A 25885-nucleotide genomic window follows, 5' to 3' on the forward strand; every position below is an offset into this window, starting at 1 on the left:
ATTTGCAAAGCATGCTTGAAGTGCCCCCGTTTCTGAAACACAGCTGTGACACAGCCCAGACTCACACTGCTGTGCCTCACAAACATGACACACGTACGTAGATAGGGAGTATAGGGAGAGTGCAGCAGCGGTGTTCAGTGGTACAACAACCATGTCACCTTTCGGCGCAGGTCTTGGCAGTAGCAAGCACTTTTGGAGCAGCGTCCAACGTACGCGTGCTTATACCACATACCAGGCAAATTTTGACTGACATAGCTATATGTTGTGGAGCCGGGGCGGTTTGCGAGGCTTAGCGCGGTCAGGAAAGGACACGGCACTCCTCCACACCGTGATGCACAAAGGACGCTACGGCCGGACTCGTCGATACGGCGCAGACACCACAGGCATATCGTTAACGCGTGTTTATTACGCCAGAATTCAACAGAGTGCGACGGTCACGGCTTGTGGGCAAAGGCTCCCCGCACGACCGATCAAGTACACGTGCCTGCACTGAACATGACATCATGCAATATACTCATGTCATGCACATTAGGGAATTGTCAAATAGGGGCCGCAAAAAGAATTGGAGGACGCTTAAGCTTCGCCTTCAAGAGTGGAACGCAATAGCGTTATCGCACCCCGTTCGCACCGCCCACTCATTCGCTCGGCATGATCTTGAGTCATACAATGACGAAACGTGCGCCTCAACAAGCGGAACGAACCAAAGAACTCGGTGTCTCGGAGGGAGAAACGATCTATGCGAGCCAAACGTGATCTGCACGGACAGCCGGGCCGCGACGCGCCATGAAGGCGGACGTGATCATGGGGCTGACGCCTCGATGGGATCGTCCTCTATCTCGCTTGGGAGCACAACGTAGACGCATGACTCCTCGCCAGCAGCCCGGCACACATCGCAGGCGACGCTTTCCCACCACACGCGCTACGGCGCAGCGATCACGTCAGAGGCGTCCCGCATCGGACGCTGCACCTAGGAATCGCGCTGAGCGGAAAGAGCCGCGTCGCGCGGGCGAGTGGCGCGCCACCTGTCGGGGCAGCGCCGTACATTGCGAGGAGGGGTCTTCTGTGTTTGCCGCAAGATGGCTCTGCGTGCGCGCCAAGCGCAGAAGAAATGTAGCGGAAACGTACTTCGCTACGCGTTTAACTGCGACTTCTGTAATTTACATGCTCATAATTACTGATATACACCGTATACACCGCAGTATAACTTTCTACGGCACGTTTCTAAGGCAACACCGCATTCACTAGGGGCGCTTTTGTCCCACTTTGAAGCATCGAACTCATGGCTGAGTCTGAGTGACTCAGACATGCGGCATAGAAGACAAGACAATCTTTACCAATGTTCACACAGCTAGAACTGTCCTTGAATGCTGTGACGGAATGTATGGGCGCGTGGCCATGTTGCAATTAGAACTGCATAAGGCGTTCGATAAAGTCGTACAAGAAGTTTTGTTCTCGATCCTAGACCATATCAATGTTGGAACCGCTATTACAGAAGGTGATAAAATGATGTACAATGGTTGTATAGCGAAGCTGATAATTAATAGGCAGTTAAGTGATGGTATTCCTGTGCAGTCGTCTGTGAGACAAGGCTTCCCTTAATCTCCCCTGCTCTTCGCTCTCTGCCTCGAGCCCTTTTGTTTGCGGCTGCTGAAGAGCCCAAACATCCGGGGTTACACTTTTTATAAAACTGAAGTTCTAGTTTTAGCATATGCTGATGATGTAGCAGTATTTTGTACGGACCATGACCGTGTTAAAGCAGTTGTACAAGAGGCTGTAAAATTTTGTACTGCAAGTGGAAGTGCTATTAACTGGAACAAGTATCTTGGTTTTTGGTATGGGAATTGGCAATACAAGCCTGAGACTTTTTGTAACATGCAATGAGCGGTAACACCAGGCACCTACCTAGGTGTGCCCCTCGAACACTATCGAGATAGCAAAGAATATTGGGACAATGAATTAGTGCGAGTGAAAACCCAGACCGGCAAATGGGGAGGGCATAAATTTTCAATGTTTGCAAGAGCCACCTGTGTAATTTGTTTTTAGTAGCTAAAATCTTTTACGCGATATAAGCGTTATGACTGACGAGGATGTCTGTGCGAAAGCTGCATAGAGTATTTGCGATGTTTATTTGGGCCTCAACATGGGAACGTACAAGTCGTAGTAATCTGTTCCATAGTGTTGAATGGTGGGCTGGGATTGTCACATTTGTTCCTCAAACAGATTGTAAGCAGGTTTCTTTTTTTGCGTGATCAAAAGGATGCTTTTCTGAGAACAATGATTCAAGCTCGACTGTGCGATTCATTACCTGATCTATGTAGTGTCGTTCATGTATACGGGGTCAATGCCTTTAAGTGCTTTTTTGCGTGAAGTGATCGCGTCCTTCCAAATACTAAAGGCAAGATTTTCTAGTGAATATCTGGCCGCTGTTACTAGTAAGAAGTTGTATAAAGATCTTGTTGGTGTATTCTTGCCTGTAACGTTGTATCGTACAGTATTTGTTTTAGGTTCAGAACGAGATGTTCTTAAGAGAGTTAAACGAATGCCGGTAAGAGTTTCTGTTAAATCTTTCTTTTTTCAACTACATACAGGCACTCTCCCAGTGAAACCGTGGTTGCAAAGACATTTTCGTACCTTGGTCTGTGAATTGCTTTATATGCAAAAAAAAAAAAAAAACCGGAGACGATTGAGCATATCTTTCTGGACTGCCATGACGCAGTTTTTTGTGGGATATTCTAAAACGCAGCTTTAAAAAGGAATTGCCGTTAAGTGCTTTCGGGATACACTTCCTGCCATGCGCGGAACCAGAGGGAGTGCATGTAGATCTGTTAATGCTTCTGTGCATGCATAGCGTGTGGCGAACGCGTATGGATATTAGACATGAACGCATTGTTCAGGCCCCAGCACATGAATACTTCATTGAAAGTGTGCTATATAAACGCGAATTTTTCTGTGCACAGTGTGATCCTCCTGATTGGCTAAGTGCTTTGGACAAAGTGACCAGCCTACATCGTTCTTATCACACCACACTGGTCCGGCATTGACTAGTTATTTTTTATGGCCATGTAATATTCACATCGTACTTTCTTTTGCCAAGCCGGTAATACATAAAATTAAAGAAAACCCTCATGGCTGAGTAGTAGCGTCGCCGTCTCACACTCCGGAGACCCTCGTTGGATTCCCATCTAGCCCATCTTGCAAATTTTTTTATTTATGAATTGCCTTCCGCCATTTTTCGCTCACGGCCAGCGCCGCCGCCAACACCGGTATTTTCGCGACATGAGCTCCTTAACGCCCTCGCGTTAAAACAAGAAGTCAGCGCCCCTGCATAGAGAAAGAAATTCAAGAAAAGGAGACGTTCGGCAAAATCTGCAACAGGAACCCCGTCACGCCTTTAGTGTCAACTCCATCCGTTAGTTGACGCGAGCATCAGAAAAAAAGAATGTGAAACGAACTTACAGATGCTTCATTTTTTTATTCTTTCCCACTAAAACTGAAAAAGTTTTGCGTGTAAATGAACTTATACTTTGCGACTTAATTTTCTTGCGTTGCCTAGCAACAAGCTAGCGGCACGCCAGACGCCCGTGCATACGTCATGCGCCAGACATGCCACAGGAGCGGGCGAGGCCGGCTGCGCATGCGAAGCAAGCGCAACAACTTCGCATAGACGCAATGATTCGCAAAGCGACGAAGCTGGCCCATGGCCTCCCGAACTATACTTCCACACACCGTCTTCTTAACTTAGGGACACATTACACACTAGGCGAGCTGCTAGAGGCACATCGGGTCAGCCATCGCCAGCGCCTCCTACTGGCCGCCAACTTCTCACACGGTGTTAGGGTTGGCGTCTGACACCACGTGGCGACAGCTAGGTAATTCACCCTACCATCTGGGCCGGAGCCCACGGGCGACAGATCGTCCCCCATTCCCCTCTACTTGGTCGTGGCACCGTGGGTGCTACGTCATCCCCTTCCCCTCTACTTGGTCGTGGCACCGTGGGTGATACCTCATCCCCTTCACCTCTCATGGTCGTGGCACCGTGGGTGCTACCTCATCCCCTTCACCTCTCATGGTCGTGGCACCGTGGGTGATACGTCATGCCCTTACCCTCTACTGGCCGGACCCCACGGCGCCGTAGAGGTCATTCACCCGACCTTCTCCCCGGATTCGTCGAAAAGAGGATCGACTTCTCCTCCCCGTGCTCGGTATTGCAGGAGGAGGGGCCCTCTCTCCGTGCCTGTCACGTGTCATCGACGGAAGCAAGATCCCGCCCACACTTGTAGAGAGCCTATTTAAGGGGCTCCGAAATGTACTTTTGGGATACTTCATACTCGATACTTCATACTTCATGCTCTTCTTTTCTTTCAACTACCTTTGAATAAACAGTGCAAGTTTCGCACTAGCAAATCGTCTCGCCCCTGCTTGGTCGCCATGATCTACCGGATGCCTGCAGCCCGCCGACAAAGCCACGCTACCCAATAAGTAATGTCGGTCGAGCTTCGTTAGGCAGGCGCCGCTACTTCTCGGCAGCAGTACGGTACGCTACCCTGGAGTACGCAACAAACTGGCTGGCAGCGATTGGGATATGGAGTCCTGGAGACCCCAACTTGGACGACAACTACGAGATCGTAGCCTCTTCGTCCTGACGACAACGTTCGGAAGGAAGGTGTCAGGATCATGACTGCATATGGTGAGTGCACGGTTTTCTTCACTGAGATATCACTTGGCTTTTACGTATTTTTTGGAAAGTACATTGCAGTGATATTTCTTTAAACCATTGACGGAAGTTTGAGTACGTCAAGGTTGTATAGAGTGAAGGTTTAGCAGCATTAAGGGCAGCCATGAACTTGAAGGCACTAAAGAAGCCGGAATTGTTGAGCTTGGCCAAAGAGTCGGGCCTCCAAATTGCCGAATCAAAGAGAAAGCCGGAGATCATTGAGGCGATCGAAGCGACCGGGGCAGACGACGAGGAACTGACGGAATGCCTCGAGAGCATTAAAGAAAAAGAAGAGCGTAAGCGCCTCGAGAAAGAGGAATAAGAGGAGCGTAAGCGCCTAGAGGAAAAAGAAGAGCGCGAGCGCGCCGTACGTGAGGCCAAAGAAGAGCGCGACCGTGTTGCACGCGACGCACTCGAAATGAAGCGCCTAGAGATTGAGCTTCTGAAAGCATAAAAATAACGAAAGACCTAGCACAGAGTCACGTGAAAGCGAGCGCAGAATGACAGACTTGATGGCACCCTACGCAGTAGGAGGGGACATAGGTCTTTTTCTGGTACAGTCTGAGCGCACGTGTGAGAAGGCAAAATTCGCGAGAAACACGTGGCCGCAACGCTTGCTTACATTACTGCCACGTGAGGTAGCTGATATTATCGCCCGCATGGGGAAAGAAGCAGAGGACTTCGATGAAGTCAAAGCAAATCTGCTTAAAAAGTATAGATTATCAGCTGAATCATTCAGGCGAAAGTTCAGGGAAGTCGAGAAGACCAAAAGTGAGTCATATTCAGATTCTGCATACACCTTGGAGGTAAACCTGAAGGAATGGCTCGGAGAAGAGGGTGCACTCGGCGATACCGAAAAGACAATGCACTGGGTGGCCTTAGAACAGTTCTACCGCCGGCTGCCAGTAAACATCAAGCATTGGGTTCAGGATAGGCCAGGCGTAGGCACTATCACGAGGGCGGCCAATCTCGCTGAGGAGTACGTAACTCGCCGTGCGGACGAAGGCAGCGAAGCTCCTAAGGAGGAGATAAATAAATGCAGACCCGACAAGCCAAAACGAAGGTCAAAGTCGAGTCGGTATAAAACAAAGGAAAGATCAGATTCAGGGAAAAGTAGTGACGAGGACAGCGAAAGAGAAAAGAAGTCACCCGAACAGAGGGCAGAAAAGCAAAAGAAAAAGGCTTTCGAGGCCAAGAAACCAGTAGTTTGCTACAACTTCCGGCAAACGGGGCATATCTACGTGGGATGCAGAAATCCCAAACTAGTGTTTATGTCACTAAGTAGTAACGCAGAAAATCTGAGCTTGCTAGAACCATACATTCAAGACCTCGTGGTAAACGGCAAACCGTGTAGAGTGCTTCGCGACTCAGCAGCCACAACAGACGTAGTGCGCCCGTCATACGTAGAGGCAGGCCAGTTCACGGGGGAATGTGCTTCGATAAGGCAAGCCGTAGAGGCCTCCAGTGTTTGTCTCCCGGTGGCCAAAATACGTATTGAAGGCCCTTTCGGAGTACTGGACACTGAGGCCGCCGTCTCGGCACATCTCCCGCCGCAGTACCCATATTTGTTTTCTAACAAATCAGAGGATTTGCTACGACGCAAGGGAATCGGGTTTAGTGAGGGAACAGTGCAAGCCCTAACTCGTTCCAAGGCAAAGGAGCTCGTGGCCAAAGCAGTGTATGAATGTCCAGTGGTGAAACAAACAGGTTTGACAGCTGATTCGTCAACCAGTACTGAACAGGATAGCCCTATAGGTGATGAGGCGGAAAGTACGCCAGCTAATGAAAAAACCAGGAAAGCAGCGGAGCCTGAAATGTCGCGAGAGGCAGAATGTAGGAGAAAGTTGTTAAACGTAAGCCCTGCCACAATGATTGCCGAGCAGGAAATGCGTAAAGCACAAAACAATGCTGAGCATTACTATGACAGGACGGCTCGCACGCGAAGCTTTGAAGTTGGGGAAAAGCGAATGATCGTGAAACCCTCTTTGAATAACCAACCTGAGGAAATGCCCATCGACTTTCCAGAGTTAACAGCCGCGACGGAGTCAAAAGACATTCACGAGACCATTGATAAGTTAGGGGAACAGGCGGAGTTGAAACCCAATCAAAGGGCCGAACTGAGGGAACTCGTGTTTGAATTTAAAGACGTATTTTCAGACACACCGGGCAGGACGACTGCGATCGTTCACGATATCGAGTTAACCTCGTCGGACCCAGTTCGTTCGAAAGCTTATCGCGTTTCGCCTCGTCAACGTGAAGTCACGACCGCTGAAATAAACAAGACGTTGGAGCTAGGTGTAATCGAGCCAGGAGAGAGTGATTATACCTCACCTCTTATCTTGGTTGAGGTCCCAAGAAAAGAGCCGCGGCCATGTATCGACTACCGCAGGCTCAATTTAATCACGAAGGACCAGACTTATCCAATACCGCATATCGAGGAAAGGCTTGAGAAAGTGAGCAGTGCTAATTTCATTTCTACGCTCGATTTAGTCAGAGGGTATTGGCAGGTTCCGTTGACCGAGAGGGCAAGCAGGCTTGCAGCGTTTATTTCCCCGATGGGAACCTTTCGTCCGAAAGTCCTGAGTTTTGGATTGAAGAATGCGCGATATTGCTTCTCTAGCCTTATGGACCAGGTGCTACGAGGAATGGAGGACTTTGCACTTCCTTATCTCGATGACACAGCTATCTTTTCATCATCATGGGCGGACCATATGCAACACCTGCGAACCGTGTTGTGTCGGCTACGAGAGGCCAACTTAACTGTTAAGGCTCCCAAATGCCAATTAGGGCGCGCGGAGCTAGCTTATCTAGGTCATGTAATAGGGCAAGGCCATCGACGGCCTTCCGAGGTTAAACTGACCGCGATAGACAACTTCCCGCAACCACGCACCAAGCGGGACATCAGATCATTCCTTGGCTTGGCGGGTTATTACCAAAGATATATTCCGCAGTATTCCGAGTCCTTTAACGGATGCTCTCAGAAAAACAGAACCACAAACGGTAAAGTGGGATGACGCAAAAGAAAAGGCTTTTAGTATGCCGAAGAACGCACTAACGAGTCAGCCAGTGTTGAACGCGCCCGACTACTCTAAGCCATTCATTCTTCAGTGTGATGCCAGTGACAGGGGTATGGGGGTGGTGCTCTATCAAAAAAAAAAAAAAAAGATGACGAGAACGAACATCCTGTACTGTACGCCAGTAGAAAGCTTTCAGTTCGTGAGGAGCATACAGTGCATCAGAAAAGGAATGCGCCTGCGTAGTTTGGGCGGTACAGAAGCTAGCTTGCTATATCGCTGGCTCAAGATTCATCATAGAGACTGATCACTGTCTCCTCACATGGCTGCAGTCCATGTCTACGAAAAACGGTCGTCTTTTGCGCTGGAGCTTGGCTCTTCAACAGTACACCTTCGATATTCGCTACAAGAAGGGTTAAATTATGGGGTTTTACGTGCCAAAACCACTTTCTGATTATGAGGCACGCCGTAGTGGGGGACTCCGGAAATTTCGACCACCTGGGGTTCTTTAACGTGCACCTAAATCTAAGTACACGGGTGTTTCCGCATTTCGCCCCCATCGAAATGCGGCCGCCGTGGCCGGGATTCGATCCCGCGACCTCGTGCTCAGCAGCCTAAAACAAGAAGGGTAAGCTTAACGGCAATGCCGACGGTTTAAGTCGTTGCCCCTAGAGTATCGAAAGCCTCAGGCTCATCCGGGTTTCCGTGGCATTTTTGTTTTGTTTGTTTCGTGCATTCATATGTTTTCCGAAGTGAAGCCGACTGTTAGCTGATTTTAATGACCACGTCCTAACGCTTTCAAGAAATGGCTGGATTTAGTGTAGAGAGGGGGGGGGGGAGGACGCGCGTAAGAAATGGGAAAGGTGTAGCGGGTTTTCTTTTTTTGTTAAAAGCCGGGTGTGTCTTGGGGGAGAGTGGCCTTGTGCTCGCTGCTTTGTGGTTGTAGCTCCGGCACTGTTCTGGGGTGATTGCTTGCACACGCAGGAGACGAAAAGTTGCGAGACCTGCTTGCAAAGACCAATTTCACCGGACCGGACCAAGCAGAAAAGTCACAAGAGCGCCACGAGGACGGATGACCACTCCCCGGAATCTACCTGCTACGAACGAAGGGTTCGTGACCTCTATGAGGAATCCTGATACCGAAACGCCGATCCCTCGTACAGCGGCTGCTGCACGTCGGGATCTTCCTCCACCGCCGGAGATGCTGTTAGGGTTGGCGTCTGATACCACGTGGCGACAGGTCATTCACCCTACCCTCTGGGCCGGAGCCCACGGGCGACCAGATCGTCCCCCCTTCCCCTCTACTTGGTCGTGGCACCGTGGGTGATACCTCATCCCCTTCACCTCTCATGTTCGTACCTCCGTGGGTGCTACCTCATCCCCTTCACCTCTCATGGTCGTGGCACCGTGGGTGCTACCTCATCCCCTTCACCTCTCATGGTCGTGGCACCGTGGGTGATACGTCATGCCCTTACCCTCTACTGGCCGGACCCCACGGCGCCGGAGAGGTCATTCACCCGACCTTCTCCCCGGATTCGTCGAAAAGAGGATCGACTTCTCCTCTCCGTGCTCGGTATTGCAGGAGGAGGGGCCCTCTCTCCGTGCCTGTCACGTGTGATCGACGGAAGCAAGATCCCGCCCACACTTGTAGAGCTTATTTAAGGGGCTCCGAAATGTACAGTTAATGACATCTTAGTTGAAATCAAGAAAAAGAAATGGGCATGGGCAGGACATGTAATGAGGGAAGATAACCGATGGTCATTAAGGGTTACGGACTGGATACCAAGAGAAGGGAAGCGTAGCAGGGGGCGGCAGAAAGTTAGGTGGGCGGATGAGATGAAGAAGTTTGCAGGCATGGCATGGCCACAATTAGTACATGACCGGGCTTGTTGGTGAAGTATGGGAGAGGCCTTTGCCCTGCAGTGGGCGTAACCAAGCTGATGATGATGAAATGTACTTTTGAGATACTTCATACTTCATGCTCTTCTTATTTTCTTTCAACTACCTTTGAATAAACAGTGCAAGTTTCGCACTAGCAAATCGTCTCGCCCCTGATTGGTCGCCATGATCTACCGGATGCCTGCAGCCCGCCGACAACGCCACGCTACCCAATAAGTAATGTCGGTCGAGCTTCGATAGGCAGGCGCCGCTACTTCTCGGCAGCAGTACGGTACGCTACCCTGGAGCACGCAACAACGGCTAGGATACTCTGTCCCACCCCTTGAGTCTGAAACCCGTCCAGCGATCTTGTCGTCAGCGATACGCCAAGCACTAAGCATTCATCCATTGCCACGTAATATGCACCCCGAGCATGATAAAGGGCGGCGCAAAGCCCGTGTACGATACATTGGCCGCATGCTTGCAAACATTCCGGAAACAGATACTTTATACACGGACACATCACGCACTCAAGAGGGCTATACCTCGGTAGTTTTGGATGGCACCGAATCCCTGAGAGACTCTGCTGCAATGCGCGGAACAAATGCCGCTTACGGAGAAATTCTCGGTGTAGCTCTTGCAATTCGATACGACATCCGTGCTCCTGAGGAAGTGTATATATTGACGGACTCGCAACAGGCATACCGGTCGTTCCTATCAGGACATGGCATCCCGAGAGCGGCGCACCAAATTCTCAAACAGATCCCGCAAAATACACCAACGACACCTCCCCGCATCCACTTACTCTGGACCCCTGGTCATACCTCGCTGCCGGGTAACGAACGCGCACATGCGGTTGCCCGAGAAATTTCCCTCCGGGCGACTCGGCGTGGTGAGGCGACTAGTTCAGAGTGGGGGGATCCCTTGCTCCGTTACAAAGACATACTCCGTCATTATACACGCATTCGTCGCACCCACGCCGCACCACCGCAGTCCTTCTCGCGGGAGGAAGCAGTGGCATTACGCCAGTAACAAACCGAAACTTTTCCAAATCTTGTGTCTCTCAATAAATTCTACCCACACTGTTATGCAGATAGTTGCCCTGGCTGTGGCAGCTCGCCCCACAATCTTCCACGCCACGATTGAGTGCACTGCAAACCTCTTTCCTCCCTTGCCAACTCTCCTTTACCCCCTACGCAACAAAGAGCTGTGGGACGATGCCCTCCGCGACGGACCTCCCGAGGTCCTCCGAGCTGTGATACAACGGGCTCGAAACATCGCTGGAATCATCTTAGGGACCCTGGACTGAGGGTTCCTCCCACACTGCTCTCGCCATTCAAATATTATTAATAAAGATGTTTTACTCTCTCTCGCGTGCTCGGTGACCCGTCTGTTTTAGATGTAGCCCGTTTGTCGGGCTCCCGTCGTTTTCTTGCGTTCCGCCTGCATTTTGACACGGCACCGCTGCACTACTGGAATATAGCAAAGTTAGGACTTTTGTTTGACAGTTCGCGACGCACTTCAAGCACATTTAGGATTACTGCACAAAACTGAACCTATATATATGTATGTATAGTGACGCAGTTTTCGAAAAACAGCTCCGCCGTCCAGGCCTAGTTAATTTGAGTTAATCTCTCGCGCTGGGAGATGTTTGCGACGCTTTCTATGAGCTCAAGCATTATTATAACTTATTTCGGTAGGTTTTGGGCACGCTCGCCGCATCTGGTTTTGTGACGAAAAGAACCTAGACCACGTGACGCAGTTTAGCGAGTACTGAATCTTACCGGGACATGTTTTGGCGGTTTCTCTGACCCCAGACATTATTGTAACTAATTTCGCTAATTTTTTGGGCACTTTTCAAGCACAGTGGCCGCGCTCGGCGTAGTGGCGCAGTTAGCGAAAAGCTGCTCGGCTGTGCGCCGCAGTTAGTATCGCGTGTACTGAATCTTACTGAGAGAAGTTCGTGACGCATTCTCTGACCCCAAGAAATATTTTAATTCATTTGGGAACTGTTTGGGATACTTTTGAGGCATGCTCGCAGCACCCTGGGGTTGTGAAGCTGTTCGCAAAATAGCAAGCCGGCCGTGGTTAGTTCTGCGTGTCCTGAATTTTAGTGGGACAAGTTTGTGACGCTTTTTGTGGCCCTTGCAACAACATATACCTTATTTCGGTAATCACGCTTGTCGAAAACGCGACGAGCGATTGGCAAGAGTGATAACACGGGATTGTGTTGCTTGCGCCGGCAGGCGCGTAAAAGATAACGCCGAGGAGCTCAAGAACTTGACATTTGGCTTCTGGGCGACTGAAAACAGGCTTTGCAGCCACAAATTCGCTTTGAGTGCGACTAGAAGGCATTCTGCGAGCGTGTAACATGGTCTGGCTGACAGCCTGGGTTGTGGCCACGTCTGTGTAATTGGCGTACCATCGCGTCGACTGAGGCAAAGTTGTTTTGCAAACGCGGTCACCCGTGTATTTGTGCTCTTAAGGTGCAGGAAATAATGCCAGGGAAGAGAGGGATGCTTGAAAATCGGGTGTTTTCTTCAGATATTATAGCATTGTCTGGGAGGAGTGTATCTGCAAGGAAATGTATGTAAAAGTGAATTTACCTGTAATGCTGCTCATTTACCACTTACGCACGTTTCGCCTCTACACGCAATATTCCTGTTAGGTCAATAATCAGAAATGATACATGCTTGTAATTTACTTTTTTTCAGCTGATGGCAACGACTGCTGCTTACCTGGAGCCACAACTTTGGATGAATGCAGAAGCCCAGAACGAGCATTTATATCGAGCCAAACAAATATTTTATAATTTCAGAAGACGTCTTGAGTTTTCTTTATGAAATTGCACGTAACACAGATTTGGTGGAGGCTTGTAAAAATCGTTCTCAATAATTTTTACTAAATAATAAAACGATTACGCGCCAAGGCCGCGCGTGGTTCAGCAGTAGAAGCGAAAAAAAAAAGAATTGCCGCGCCGATCAGGGAGCCGGCGTGGCGTGTCCCAACTGGCGTTCGAAACGCGCGCGCCCAAAACCGAAAGGTGTTAATACCATCCGCTTAGTGGGTGGGCTACAGTAAATTCGGCCGCTGGGCTCTATGGGAGTGTCCGCTCTCGTTGGAATTCCCTTCTCTGTGGCCCCTGCGCATATAGGGTTTTCCGTTTACGTCGGCGACTACTATTTCACCGAAACCGCAGCGACCCAAACTCGACGCTGAAGTTTTGCGTCAACGAACATGGCGGCACCCATCGAAGTGGCGGCTCTCGCCATGTACCACGTTAGACCTCGTTCGCCAATGCCATTGTGAACTATATGCACCACGTGCGATTCTGATCGCAGCGGCTCTATCGAAAAGCCCCGCTATCACCCATAAACATTGAAAAAACTTACCTTCACTCCTAGAATGTGACGTCCTCCTAAAGCAAATTCTGCGGTACCACACGGGTTTGATGAACACCGAAATAAAGCGCCAGCAATACGGTAGGCTGGCGCTTTATTTCGGTGTACTATCAGCGTAAAATAAAACGTGAACTATGTGTGAACAGCAGAGCGCGTGGCCCAAGCATAAGTGAAGGTATAGTGCGCAGCGTCCAGTAATCACCATTGACAAGCACGCACATCCGGTTTGGCCGCACCGCGCGATCTCCCTATAGCGAGATTTTTAGCTTCTGTACAGGTTCTTACATTTGAAAGGGAGAAAATAAAGGAAAACAGAAGCGGAAATATTGCAGCTTATGGCAAATATTATCGTACAGTTCGCCGAAGCCACAAGTGCTCTCGGCGCGAACAGCGGTGCGCGTGGTGCAGTTTCCATCGTTATCATTAGAGATAGATTCACTCATGTGGTTTGCCGCTAGTGCGCCACATTCATTCTTTCAATCGGCAAACTTTCGCAGCGCGGTATCGCTGGCAGTGTGGGCGTGCCGAGCACGTTTGGCCGTTTACCCTTCAGTTTGACTCCCAAACGAGCGCCATACGGCCAAATCGGATGTTCGCGCCTTGCCAATGGTGATGACTGGACGGCGCGCACTATTATTTGCTTAGGTCAGGCGCTCCGCTGTTCACGCTTCATTTGACTTTTATAATGCGTCCATCATAGAAAAAATGCACAAATGAACTGGACGACTCCGACGGGCCTCTGCTTCCTTCTACGATGATGATGATAGCGTGCTGTTGGTTCTGATTTCAGTTTTGCTAGCTGCGAAGCATCGACGAACGGAGGGTTTCGCTCTTATGCAAGTTTGGCGCAGGCTCGGCGAAATTTTCCGCTAATATGGCGTTTTGGCGCAGGATGACGCAAAGGTCCGCCTTCGGCGCAGTTTGGCGCAATTAGCCCAGCAGTTCCACCACCGAGCATTGCAAGTAGTCATGTTTAGCAGCAAGTTTAGCAATTGCAAAATACCATTTAGAGTAAATACCTTCAGATTTGTACCAGGTACTCATCTCAGATCAGGCAAAGTAGATTTATTGCTTTTAAAATACAGATGTTTGAATAGCAGTGCAGAAAAATGAAAAAAAAAAAATACTTAGCACATAAAGGAAAACGCAGGACAAAGAGCAGGCTACCATGAATAACACAATTAAGTAAAGAAGCCTGCATTATAAAAATAGATATTATCTTGGAGTTTATTGCTTTGTTCCTGTTCAAGAAACAGGAGGAAGAGCTGTTAGGTGTGAAGAAAACTACTGTTATAATTGGTGTTTATATGCACATATTTTAAAACAATTATATTTCAAAATACCTTACAGGTGCCGAAGGGCATTACGTAAGGGGGTATATACAGAAATTGTGATTGTAAGAACTCACAAATTATATAACAATTATCATACAATACGTTGAGGTCGCAAAACACAAAACAAGATAACACTATGAGAGAGAAAACATTATGCTGCATACAAGTCAAGTTCAACGAAGAGTAGCTCTACAATTTTAGAAGTGCCCAAATGAACAGCCAACTATAGGCTTCATGCAGCAATTTTCACTGCAGCTTGCACTGATAGCACTTGACTACAATTATGGCTAAGCTCCTCAGCTTGAAGCCACACTGAAGCATTGTCCAATGTTGGCTCCTTTACATAACTTTATCTCCACTTGTGCTTGGAAAACTTCCACTGTAGTACTTATGGCACTGTCACATGGGCCGTGAGAGAACTGAAGGAATCATAACCAATGCATTCATGGCTATGGAATTAAGAACCAGGAATGTGAACAATGTGGCGCAATCACTTGAGGTAATGCAGTGTGAATTCCAAGTTAATGCATGTGATGCACAAGATCCCTTTCAAAGGACAAATGCTGCTGTCCTGTTGGGAGTCATTGCTACTGCGTCTTTAGTGATGCTCTACACTTACGAAACCATTTGTAGTTTATGCTCCACAGTGGGGGTTCATATTCTGTACTGCGCTTGAGTGCATGTTAAAGAACCCCAGATAGTCAAAATTAATCTTAAGCCCCTCACTAATAGCTCTCTCATAGCCCATGTGTTGCTTTTGGATGTTAAACTCCACAATTTGATTTTTTTTTTCATTTTTTTATTTCATCCTACCTGTCATTGGTTGCAGCCCCCAGCTGTCATTCTTCAATAGTATTTTGGTGCAGCATTTTAGCAGCCTTAATCAAATTATGTAGCTTAGTGTAATTGTTGCAACATTTGATGCAGCCCAAGCTCCTTCATAGCCAAAAACCTGCGTTGCAAGAATGTGTTTGAGCTACTCGTAATGTGTAAAACCTGGTCAACAGATGGTGCCAGTGGAAGATGTCGGTGGGAAGTTTAGCTTTACGTAATTCTATTTTACCCCCATCATGGTCACTCATTAATTTGAATCCACAGCTGTGCAAAATTATTTCATCTGATGCAGTCGAACCTCGTTATAATGAAATCGCATTGGCCACAAAAAAACTTCCAGTATATCAGATGTTTGTTATAAACATACATGCAGATATCAGCGAAAAAAAGATACAATAAGGTCTATGCCTAAGAAACGCTAACGGAGTATCTCTGAAAGGGCCAGCAAAGGCTCTCCTCTGGATTTTGGTGGCCCAGTGGCATCTTGCCGTGCCGATACAAGGCACAGGAACAACACTAAGTTACAAACACATGCTCTACACCACTGCGCAGAGCTCTGCACCACAACTGCACGACCAGTGTTATCGAGCCAGATTGGTACGTTGGTGTGTTGACTATGGTCTGACCAAGCCAAGCGGCCGCCGCCACTTTTCAGACACTGAGGAAACCGCATGTGGACCCGTATTTTGCTACTAAAACGGCCAGCCTAGGCAGTGCGTTGGATATCATGGGAGTGTTCCAATTTCGGCCAGCATCAGAGACAGTCTAGGAAGACAGCCAAGACAGTTTCGAGGACAAGTAATGGAACATATTTTGAACTGTCGGAAAGACGATGGGAGACGCTCCAGCAACATGATGCCACCTTGCAGCGACAAAAAATAGCTGAACAAGATATACATTATTTTTGTATATTTAAGTATTCGCGCCTGCAAACCTATGAAAAACACTATGTGACTTACATTATGGACAAGGAGAGCGTGTATACATACTTCCGAGCACAGATGACCTTCCTATCGAGTTTCCAAGCGTCTTGCTCAGCCACCATCTTGTTTCGACAGGAAAGTAGCCTACATAGTCTTTGGTTTCTATGCTGTCTTCACAAAGCTGTCTACTTTGATGTTTTCACAAGTGGAATGAGATTTCAGATGGCCACTGTCCACTTAGCTGTCTGCTTTGCCATCGATGGTGAGTATTGGAACACAGCCCATGCTCCATCAGCGATGAGGTCTACGAATGTTAACATATTGTTACGGTGGAAAAGAGGAAAAAGTCGTCGACGGTAAAGACGACGAAGTGGCAACCGCCTCTCAAAGTTCTGTGCTGCTGCATATATACGCATTGTGTAAATACATCGTGTAAATAGTTTATACGCGTGACATTTTGGTGGAGGTGCGGGGTAGACGTCCTTCTTCGTTATGCGGTTGAGGTAGCGGTAATCGATGCAGAATCTCCATGAACCGTCCTTCTTTTTGACCAGCATGACAGGGGATGCCCAGGGACTTGACTATGGCTCAATGATGTCTTTCGCTAGCATCTTGTCAATTTCGGTTTTGATGACGTGATGCTCCGAAGCTGACACTCGGTAGGGTTGCCGATGGGTGGGTGGATTATCGCCTGTATGTATACGATGTTTGACAAGTGACGTCTGGCCTAAGGGTCGGTTGTTCAGGTCGAATATATCCTTGTAGGAAAGCAATAGACTGCAGAGCTGTTCAGTCTCTGCAGGAGTGAGATCCGGGGCGATCATTTTCCTAATGTCATTGTCAGTAATTTTTAGCAGACCGGAAAGGCTCACAGGCAGCATCGACGGCGAAGGTCTCAACACAACTAACTTCGAAAGGAGTGATTGTAACCAGGGTCATATCTTTCGGCAGAATTTGCTTAGCGAGCCCAAAATTCACCACAGGGAGATATGTGCGATTGTCTGTGACCCTCACTATTGTATGCAGAACGGTAACGTTGTGGGTGAGAATGATGACCGTGCTACGGTCAGCGATTCGTACGAACAGCGTAACAGCAGGCGTAACAATTTTCTTTAAATCGCGGCGTAGGCGGCTGGTCATAATCGATATATGTGCTCCGGTATCTATGAGTGCTGTGACGGGTGTGCCATCAACTTGGACGTCAAGAAGGTTATTTCTCGTAAACAGCGTCAAAGGAGGATTTTGCGGCGAATGCGACATTGTAGCAGCACCTCGAGGCTGCCGCATTGCCTAGTTTTCCTGCTGGGACGGTCCTGGGTAGGTCGGTGACGGCGAGCGGTGAAGCTGGGGGGGACGTGGCTGACGACGTTGAGGCGAGGGCGAGCGAGCATAACAACGAGTCGACGTAGTGGCGTCGGAAGCGTCATAGAAGTGACGGGGTGAGGAACTTCGGGGCGAACTTGCATTCCGGAAGGTGTTGCGAGGAGGGGACGGCCAACGGCTCCGGCAGTGATGGGAAACGTGACCGATTCGGCCGCAGCAGAAACAGATCGGTCTGTCGTCAGGAGTACGCCAGTCCGATGAATTCCTGGTAGTGTAGGGATAACGGACACTGTGAGGTGGACTGCGATAGTACCGAGGCGTAGGAGCAGGGCAGGTGTCAGGGCAACTTTAAGAGGAGGCGCTGGGAAGACCCATATTAGCGATTTCCTGGCGAACCACGGACTGGATCAGCGATATCGTCTCAGCAGTGTTGTTCCAAGAGGTCTGTTGAGGCGAGGCAGGAAACGCTGCTTCGAGTTCGCGGCGTACAATTAGGGTCACGTTTTCGCTTGGTGGTGCCGAGCTAGATGGTCGGTGGGGTCGGTACAGGCAGAGGTCGCTGCAGTATTTGGAAGCCATGTAAACTTATTGTATATACGGTGACTCTTCGCCTGCTCGAAACAGCGACATTCCTTCACGATGGCATCGACAGTCAATAAGTTTCTAACGGCCAGAAGGTTGAATGCGTTGTCCGCGATGCCTTTGATAATGTGTCCAACCTTGTCCGCCTCTGGCATGGACGTGTCAATTTTATGACAGAGGGCTAGGACGTCCTGAATGTAGGAGACATACGACTCGGTAGCAGTTTGGCCACGCGTGGCGAGTTGTTGCTTGGCAGCTAGTTGTCGACCAGTCGGATTGCCAAAAACGTCCGACAGCTTCTCTTTAAACAAGTCCCAGCTGGTTAGCTCTTCTTCGTGTGTGTAAAACCACGTACGCGGTGTTCCGTCGAGGTAGAACACGACATTTGCCAGCATTATGGTCAGATCCCACCTGCTCACCTTGCTGACGCGCTCATACATCTTCAACCATTCTTCTACGTCAACGCCTTCGAGGCCGGTGACCTTGACGGGGTCTTGTGGCTGAGGTAGAGCAACGTACTGGGTATGTGTAGTCGGCATTGTAGCTGCAGACGCGGTGCCTTCCACTGGAAGCATGGTCCCAGGCTGGGTGAGACGTCCGCTGCAAAGCTCCGTGGCAAAGACGCATACCCTGCTGGTCCACCAAAATTTCATGGGTATAAACTATTTACACAATGTATTTACACTATGCATATATATACAGCAGCACAGAACTCTGAGAGGCTGTTGCCACTCCGTCATCTTTACCGTCGACGACTTGTCCCTGCTACCTAGATGATGTTATTGTGTTCTCGCCCTCATTCAGCACACATATTGAGAGCCTTTCAGCTGTACTTGCCGTTTTTCGCAAGGCCGGTCTACAGTTCAACTCCAAGAAATGTAACTTCGGCTCCACCGTGAGATTATTGTTCTCGGACATGTCATCAATGCGACTGGCATCCGACCAGACCCAGAGAAAATTCGCACCGTGAAAGAGTTCCCTGTTCCACGGTCTGCAAAAGATCTCCGAAGTTTCATGGGCCTTTGCTCTTACTTCCGCCGCTTTCTTAAAGATTTTGCCACGATAGCACGCCCTCTCACAGATCTCCTGAAGAAAAGTGTGCCATTTTCATGGGGATCCTCTCAGGCCACCGCCTTTTCTTGCCTTACCGCCATACTCACTACCCCACCGATTCTAGGACATTTAGCTACTTCAGCCCCTACAGAGGTGCGCACCGATGCCAGTGGCCACGGAATCAGTGCCGTCTTGGCACAAGTTCAACATGGCCATGAACGTGTCATTGCGTACACTAGCCGTCTTTTGTCACCCGCAGAGCAGAAATACTCTATTACTGAGCGCGAATGTTTGGCCGTTGTGTAGGCAGTGGCGAAATTTCGCCATTTATACGGCAGGCTCTCTTCTATTGTAATGGACCACCACGCCCTCTGTTGGCTTTCGTCCTTAAAAGATCCCACAGGGAGGCTTGGAAGATGGGCTTTGCTGCTACAACAGTATTCCTATTCGGTGGTGTATAGGTCTGGACACCTGCACAAGGACGCCGACTGTTTGTCCCGTTACCCTGTACACACGCCTGCCAACGCCGACATGAACGCTTCCGCAAGTGTTTTTTCCATTTCCCAGCTTTTGGACATGGCAAACGAGCAACGCCATGACACTACTTTGAGGACCCTCATTGACCGAATGGAATCTGCTCCTACTGATCCATCGTTACGCTGGTTCGTTCTCAACAACGGGATATTGTACCAACGAAGTTTTCATCCTGACGGTCCGCCTCTTCTCCTTGTTCCTCAACACCTCCGCTCAACCGTGCTTCAGGAGCTTCATGATGCCCCAACTGCCGGACACCTTGGGGTTGCTCGCACTTACGACCGCGTGCACCGCCGCTTCTACTGTCCCGGCCTCGCACGCTCCGTACGGCGCTATGTAGCTGCTAGCAAGCCCTGTCAACATCGCAAAAAGCCAGCAACGCTTCCTGCCGGGTACTTACAGCCGATCGACATTCCACCTGAGCCGTTCTTTCGCGTGGGTTGGGATCTCCTTGGCCCTTTACCCGAGTCCAGCTCTGACAACAGGTGGATCGCTGTGGCTACTGATTACGCGACGTGCTATGCCATCACTCAGGCACTTCTCACGAGCTGCACAACCGACGTCGCAGATTTCCTACTACATGGCACCCCACGACAGCTCCTTACTGACCGCGGCCGCACTTTCCTATCCCAAGTCATCGCCGATATCCTACGATCATGCTCTACCAAGCACGAACTGACCACCTCCTATCATCCCCAGACCAATGGCCTTACTGAGCGACTTAATCGGACTACTACTGACATGCTATCAAAATATGTTTCACCTGACCACAAGGACTGGGATGTGGCGCTGCCCTACGTCACGTTCACCTATAATTCATCACGCCACGATACTGCTGGGTATTCCCCCTTTTACTTACTCTTCGGTCGTGACCCAGTATTGCCATTGGACGCTTCCTCCCCTTGATACAGGATCCGAGGACCGAGTATGCCCGTGACGCCATCGCCCACACTGACCATGCGCGTCAGCTTGCCCGTACTCGTCTGTTGGCATCGCAGGAATCTCAACGATGCGCTTACAATCACCGCCATCGTGACACATTTTCCACCAGGCTCTCTCGTGCTACTTTGGTCCCATTGCCGCCGAGTGGGGCTCTCCGAGAAACTTTTCCCGTGCTACAAAGGCCCTTACTGTGTTCTACATCAAGGGACCAATGTCACTTACGAGATCATCCCCGAGACCTCCGTCATGCCACCCGGTTCCACATCACCTGGCATTGTACACGTCTCTCGGCTTAAGCCGTACTGTGCCCTTACCGATGGCCCCATCTGAAGCACCAGGACGGTGCTTTTTCTGCCGGGGGCCTTGTTATGGTGGAAAAGAGGACAAAGTCGTCGACGGTAAAGACGAAGTGGCAACAGCCTCTCAGAGTTCTGCGCTGTTGTATATATATGCATCATGTAAATACATTGTGTAAATAGTTTATACCTGTGACAATATCAACAGCGGGCATCCTACTATGGCATATGACCAGCCACTGCGCTGGCAGCACTGTTTAGGTCACTAGGCCTAACCAGTGCCTCGTTGGGAGTCGGCAACCTAAGTTGCAGTTTCGTGCCAAGTTGACACGGCGGCAACATTGTTGATGGCTGCCTAGTTTGCGAAATTGTGCGCACAGTTCATGTCCAAAACACCTCGCGGCGTCCGAAATTTAGGTTTTCGCCGTTATACATTGGTGTGAGGGGTAGGTGGTGATGTTGCAGAGAAGTACAAATAATCATGCTAGTCTGAAAAATCAGATGTCAAAGAATCGGTTGGCAACTGTGTTCAATGTTTTTTCTATCAGAATATCTGCTAATAAAAATTTGCTTCGCTATAGCCAATGCCATGCTGGATCCTGCATTTTCGATTTCGCTATAGCAGGAGAACACTCAAATGAATAAAACTGTGGCCAACCTAATTTTACATTTACTTCTTTATATCCGAAAATTGATTATATCAGTGCTTGTTATATCGAAGGTCGACTGTATGTGAAATAAATGAGCTGTTTAGCATGCGTGCCCTTTGGGCCTACTGAGCACAACTAAGTTATCTCCTTCCTGCCTATGGGAAAAAGGGTGTTTCAAGGCAGTCCCTGTATATATTCTTTTGGCAGCACCCAAAGCTCTCAATTTATGTAGGCCACTTCTGATGCAACCATTTGCATTTCGAACATAAAATTTTTCACCAAACCTGTTTTGTATCCATACTACAAAAACAGGATTTCTTAGATGGAGCAAAACTACACTGCAGTTGGCTTTATAAATAGGAAATACTTCTCACAAAAGGGCGCCTTGTGCAGTTACATGCATAATAGGCACATTGAAGCAGTATCAGCCAGAATGCTAATGCTACACTAGAATAACCTATCGATTCTGGATTCCAATGCCTTTGAGAACTGAAGGATGTTGAAATTCTAAAAATTTTAAGTAAGTTTGATCACCGGGAGCAGTTCGTAGTTATTTCATCTAGGCACACTTGCCAAGACTAAAACACACTGGGGAAAAGAATGTCTATAACATTTGTCTAGCTGTCCCCCCATCTATTGTCACTACTGGCATAGCTTCACAAGAAAATGCCTCACTGGTTGAAGGCTGCTTTCATTTTTCATCCAATTGTTTCCTGGCAGCAGCACCATCTCTAATCTGGAGGCAGCATGGTAGTAGGGCTATGCCAGTATGAAGGAGTAGATGATGAGACTGGCAGCATAAATGAGTCTTCCTCCATCAGTTTTGGTCTCGGTGAGTCTACCAATACGAAATAATTGTTTTCAGAGCTCCCATGGTGAACCCTTTTATTAAAATTTCAGTGTACGCCTAAATAATGTCAAGGATAGGCTCCAAAAATGCATCAGCCTTCCAAAGTCACTAAGCAAAATCAAAGTAACTTCAGTATGTGAATGTACAGACACTAACATCAACAAGGTGAATACCCCAATCATAACAATAAGGTCATCACAATTCTGAAATCTTGGTGCAGCTGACAACAAAACAATACAATACAAAATAAAAAACAAACATGGCCTGTATATTAGAACAGTCCATGTATTTGAACAAATGGAACAAAAGTTTAAAGGCATTGTTCAATTGTTGAACGTCACCAGGCTGCGAGTACACAGAAACAAGGTATTAAGTATACAAAAAGTTTTGGGCACACACTTTGATCAAATGTGAGATATGCAACACAATTACTATTGGCAACAGCCGTGTCACTCACTCTGTTATGCGAGTTACCGAAATCCCTGATCTGCTGTTTAATGTTCTGGCAACATGAACACTACTGAGCGATACTGATAACACCCCTACATTCATAGGCCTGTGCAAGTACAAGGCAAAAATACAAATGTGAAGCCTGTTTCACAATTTGTATAACCAAAACAAACGTACTCAAGCCATCCAAAAATAACATACACTGAAAAATTTTGAGAAATCATTAAGGAGCACAAATTACTCCTTAAAGTATTGTTCAGGTAAACAGAAGTAAAAATGCAGTAAAAACAAGGGTAAATATGTTCACAAGATACAGGATTATCCACTCTTTGGGGAAAAACCTGATGGATATCTCATGGATATCAGTGAGGTTTCAGGACATCTGGATAACAGTATTTAACTAGTTCAAAGTCATTGACTTGGCTAGTGCAATGCCCCGGCAACGTTTGAACAAATGATAGACTCCCTTCTTCACGGCTTCAAATGGTCTACTTGCCTGTGCTATCTCGATGATTTTCTCACCTACGTTTCAAGCCACCTACAGAGACTCTCGGCTATTCTGTGCGTCCTTTGCAATGCAGGTCTGCAACTTAACTCTGCCAAATGGCGTGTCGGCAGCTAAGAGATCTCTGTACTTGGTCATCTAGTCGATGCTACAGGTCCTGCCTGACCCTACCAAAGTTAGCGTCGTTACCAACTTTCCAACACCTCGTTCTACTCAGGATGTCCATTTCATTTTTGACCCCTGTTTTTGCCGGTTTTTGAAAGATACTGCAGAAATAGCATGGCCCCTCGCCTGCCTCAATTAACTGTTCCCCAAATAGTGGATGACCCTTACATGAACGAACATGTGCGCCATCATCATACTAAAGTATTGACATTGCATCTTGGTCTTGGGACATTGCCTTTTTACCTTTGCAAGTCATGATTATTTAATGTCATTAAAGGGCCCCTGAAACAGTTTGGACAAATTTTGTAGACGAGTAGGGTACAGCTAAAGTTAATCATTCGCACCACAACGTGTGTGAACCGTCTCATATTAAGAGAGCTACGGACGATTACAAGTTACCCTCCTCCATAGTCATTCATTTTCTCAACTCGTTCGCCGTGTGATCGGGGCTAAGCTCTGCCTTCACTGGCTCTGTGTCATGATCACATGTCGTGTCGTCTACTTCCGGTTCTCAAGGAGCGCGCGCATGAAGCCTCTCCAAACTCTCCGCCAGCTGCTTGGCAGTCGACACCAAGCAAGAGCTATTGAAGCAGCGTGCATTGCGAGCACTTCGTTGCTGCTACTGTGCGTGGTTGAGGTCTGTGCCACCAGGTGGCTGCACCATGCAGACCATTCACATTTGTTCTTCTGCTCATACCGTGAAACGACACGGTCAAATGGCCAGGCCCTGTCCCTTGCGCTTGCATTAGTAATCTTTCGGTGTAAAGTGACGGGCGCAAATACGCAAATCCTGGTGCCGATCGGATAGGGGGAGTCCGATACGCCGCAGGCAGTCAGCTCGTCTGCTGCCGTGCAGAGGGACACGATGTCGCAGCTTTACATGTTGCCAGTTGCTACGTTTGCAGTCCACAATGCAACAAAGCCGGATCATAGTGCTCGCGAAAAGACTGAGATCGACTCTGACCGTGGAGCTCTCGTCAGAATGCAGCACGTTAACACAAGCAGACAACGCTTGCTGTGTGCCGGAAGTGCGTAAGCGTAGTGATACATTTTTCTTGTGCATTCTCTTTCTGCTACTTTCTTTTTATAGAAACAAATTCCCTAACATTCCAACTATTACAAGCATCATCTGTTCACCATAAAGGTGGAAAAATTATCGATGACGCGCCCTGGGTAGCCAATCGGATAGCTCGCCCTACTGACGTCAATTGGGTGATTTATGTCATATAGGTATGGGCGGCTGAAAATTCCGCCGAGCAGTGTGCTGCGATCGGCAGTGATGTACATTTTTAAAACCTTATAATAAATTACACGCTTTACGCGGAACGTTCAGATGCGTCAATTAATGCTCAGAAGGACTTACTCTAACAACTCAGTATGTTTGTACAAAATCGTCAAAATCGTTTCAGGGTCCTTTTAAGGCAGTGTTGTACAACAATGCTCTTAACTCTGTAAAGATGCATGAAAGCTCCTGTGATTTTTCTTTTACTGTTATTGCAGGATGCCAAGAGATGGCCACTGTTTCCACATCTCTTTCAAGGCAGAAACATCACCTCCTTTACAGAATACAAGGAGCATGCCAACAAGCATGAAAAGACCCAGACAGGCAGTCGCATACAGCCATTTAGAGTGCCTTGTTGAAGGTTTGCCTCGTGTCACTTGTGCAACCTTGGCTGTATTTTTGCTTCCCTACAAAGCACATCAACAACAAACATAAAAGAATATTACTTATATGCTCCTTGCATGGCTGAAAATATCAATACAAGTTTTGCTATACAAAATGCTTTTTATTCAGCCATAGTGAGTAAAAAAAAATACTGGATGTAACATAGTAGTTCAGTTGGACTACATGAAGAGCTGTGGCGATTACAACAAATCCACCGCTACACTTTAAATGAATTATTGTAAGACTTATGTTGCAATAGCCAAAAGCTGGGCAATGCTAAAGGCATTCAGTCACGCTCTAGAGATTATACTCCTTCACACCAGTTCCCCACAGCACTGCAGAGGTTATGCTGCTGGTCAACAGAAAAGGCGAACATCATCGAGAAAGTGTGCACTCGGGCCGACAATACACCATGTGGCTAATGCCATATTGCACGAGGTGGTTTGGACTACCCAGCCTCCTACCTTCGTTGTTTACTGCAGGTTTTTACATAAAAGTTGCAGACTCTTTGATGTCACAGGGTCACACAATTTTCTGTCTGTATAACAGAAGTATGCTAAGTGGCAAATGCTTTTCCAGCTGTTCTAAAATTATGAAGAAAACACAACTATTTTCTCAGTGTTCTTGTATTTCGGCACGTGAAAGAAAGCAATCTTTAATATGAATCGATCACAATATGGTCTCCGTAACTTATTCTCAGACCACTATGCATACACTGAATATTATTAATGTACATGGGAAAAAATTATTCTCTGGAGTATTATATGTACA

General features: G+C 48.1%; 2 protein-coding genes across 2 annotated transcripts in view; one reads left to right on the forward strand and one right to left on the reverse strand.

The window, feature by feature from the left end:
• LOC142563689 (uncharacterized) overlaps positions 1-25171 on the forward strand; it is an 83326-nt gene extending 58155 nt beyond the window's left edge. Inside the window, exon 4 of the mRNA XM_075674295.1 lies at positions 24949-25171. Coding sequence (XP_075530410.1) covers positions 24949-25089 — 141 coding nt within the window. The 3' untranslated portion in view covers positions 25090-25171. The remainder of the gene's footprint in view (positions 1-24948) is intronic.
• Positions 1-25885, reverse strand: part of LOC142563705 (uncharacterized) — a 77788-nt gene that overhangs the window by 34877 nt on the left and 17026 nt on the right. The gene's annotated exons all lie outside the window — the stretch shown is intronic.

This window comes from Dermacentor variabilis, chromosome 1 (assembly GCF_050947875.1).
Source record: "Dermacentor variabilis isolate Ectoservices chromosome 1, ASM5094787v1, whole genome shotgun sequence".
NCBI lineage: Eukaryota > Metazoa > Arthropoda > Arachnida > Ixodida > Ixodidae > Dermacentor > Dermacentor variabilis.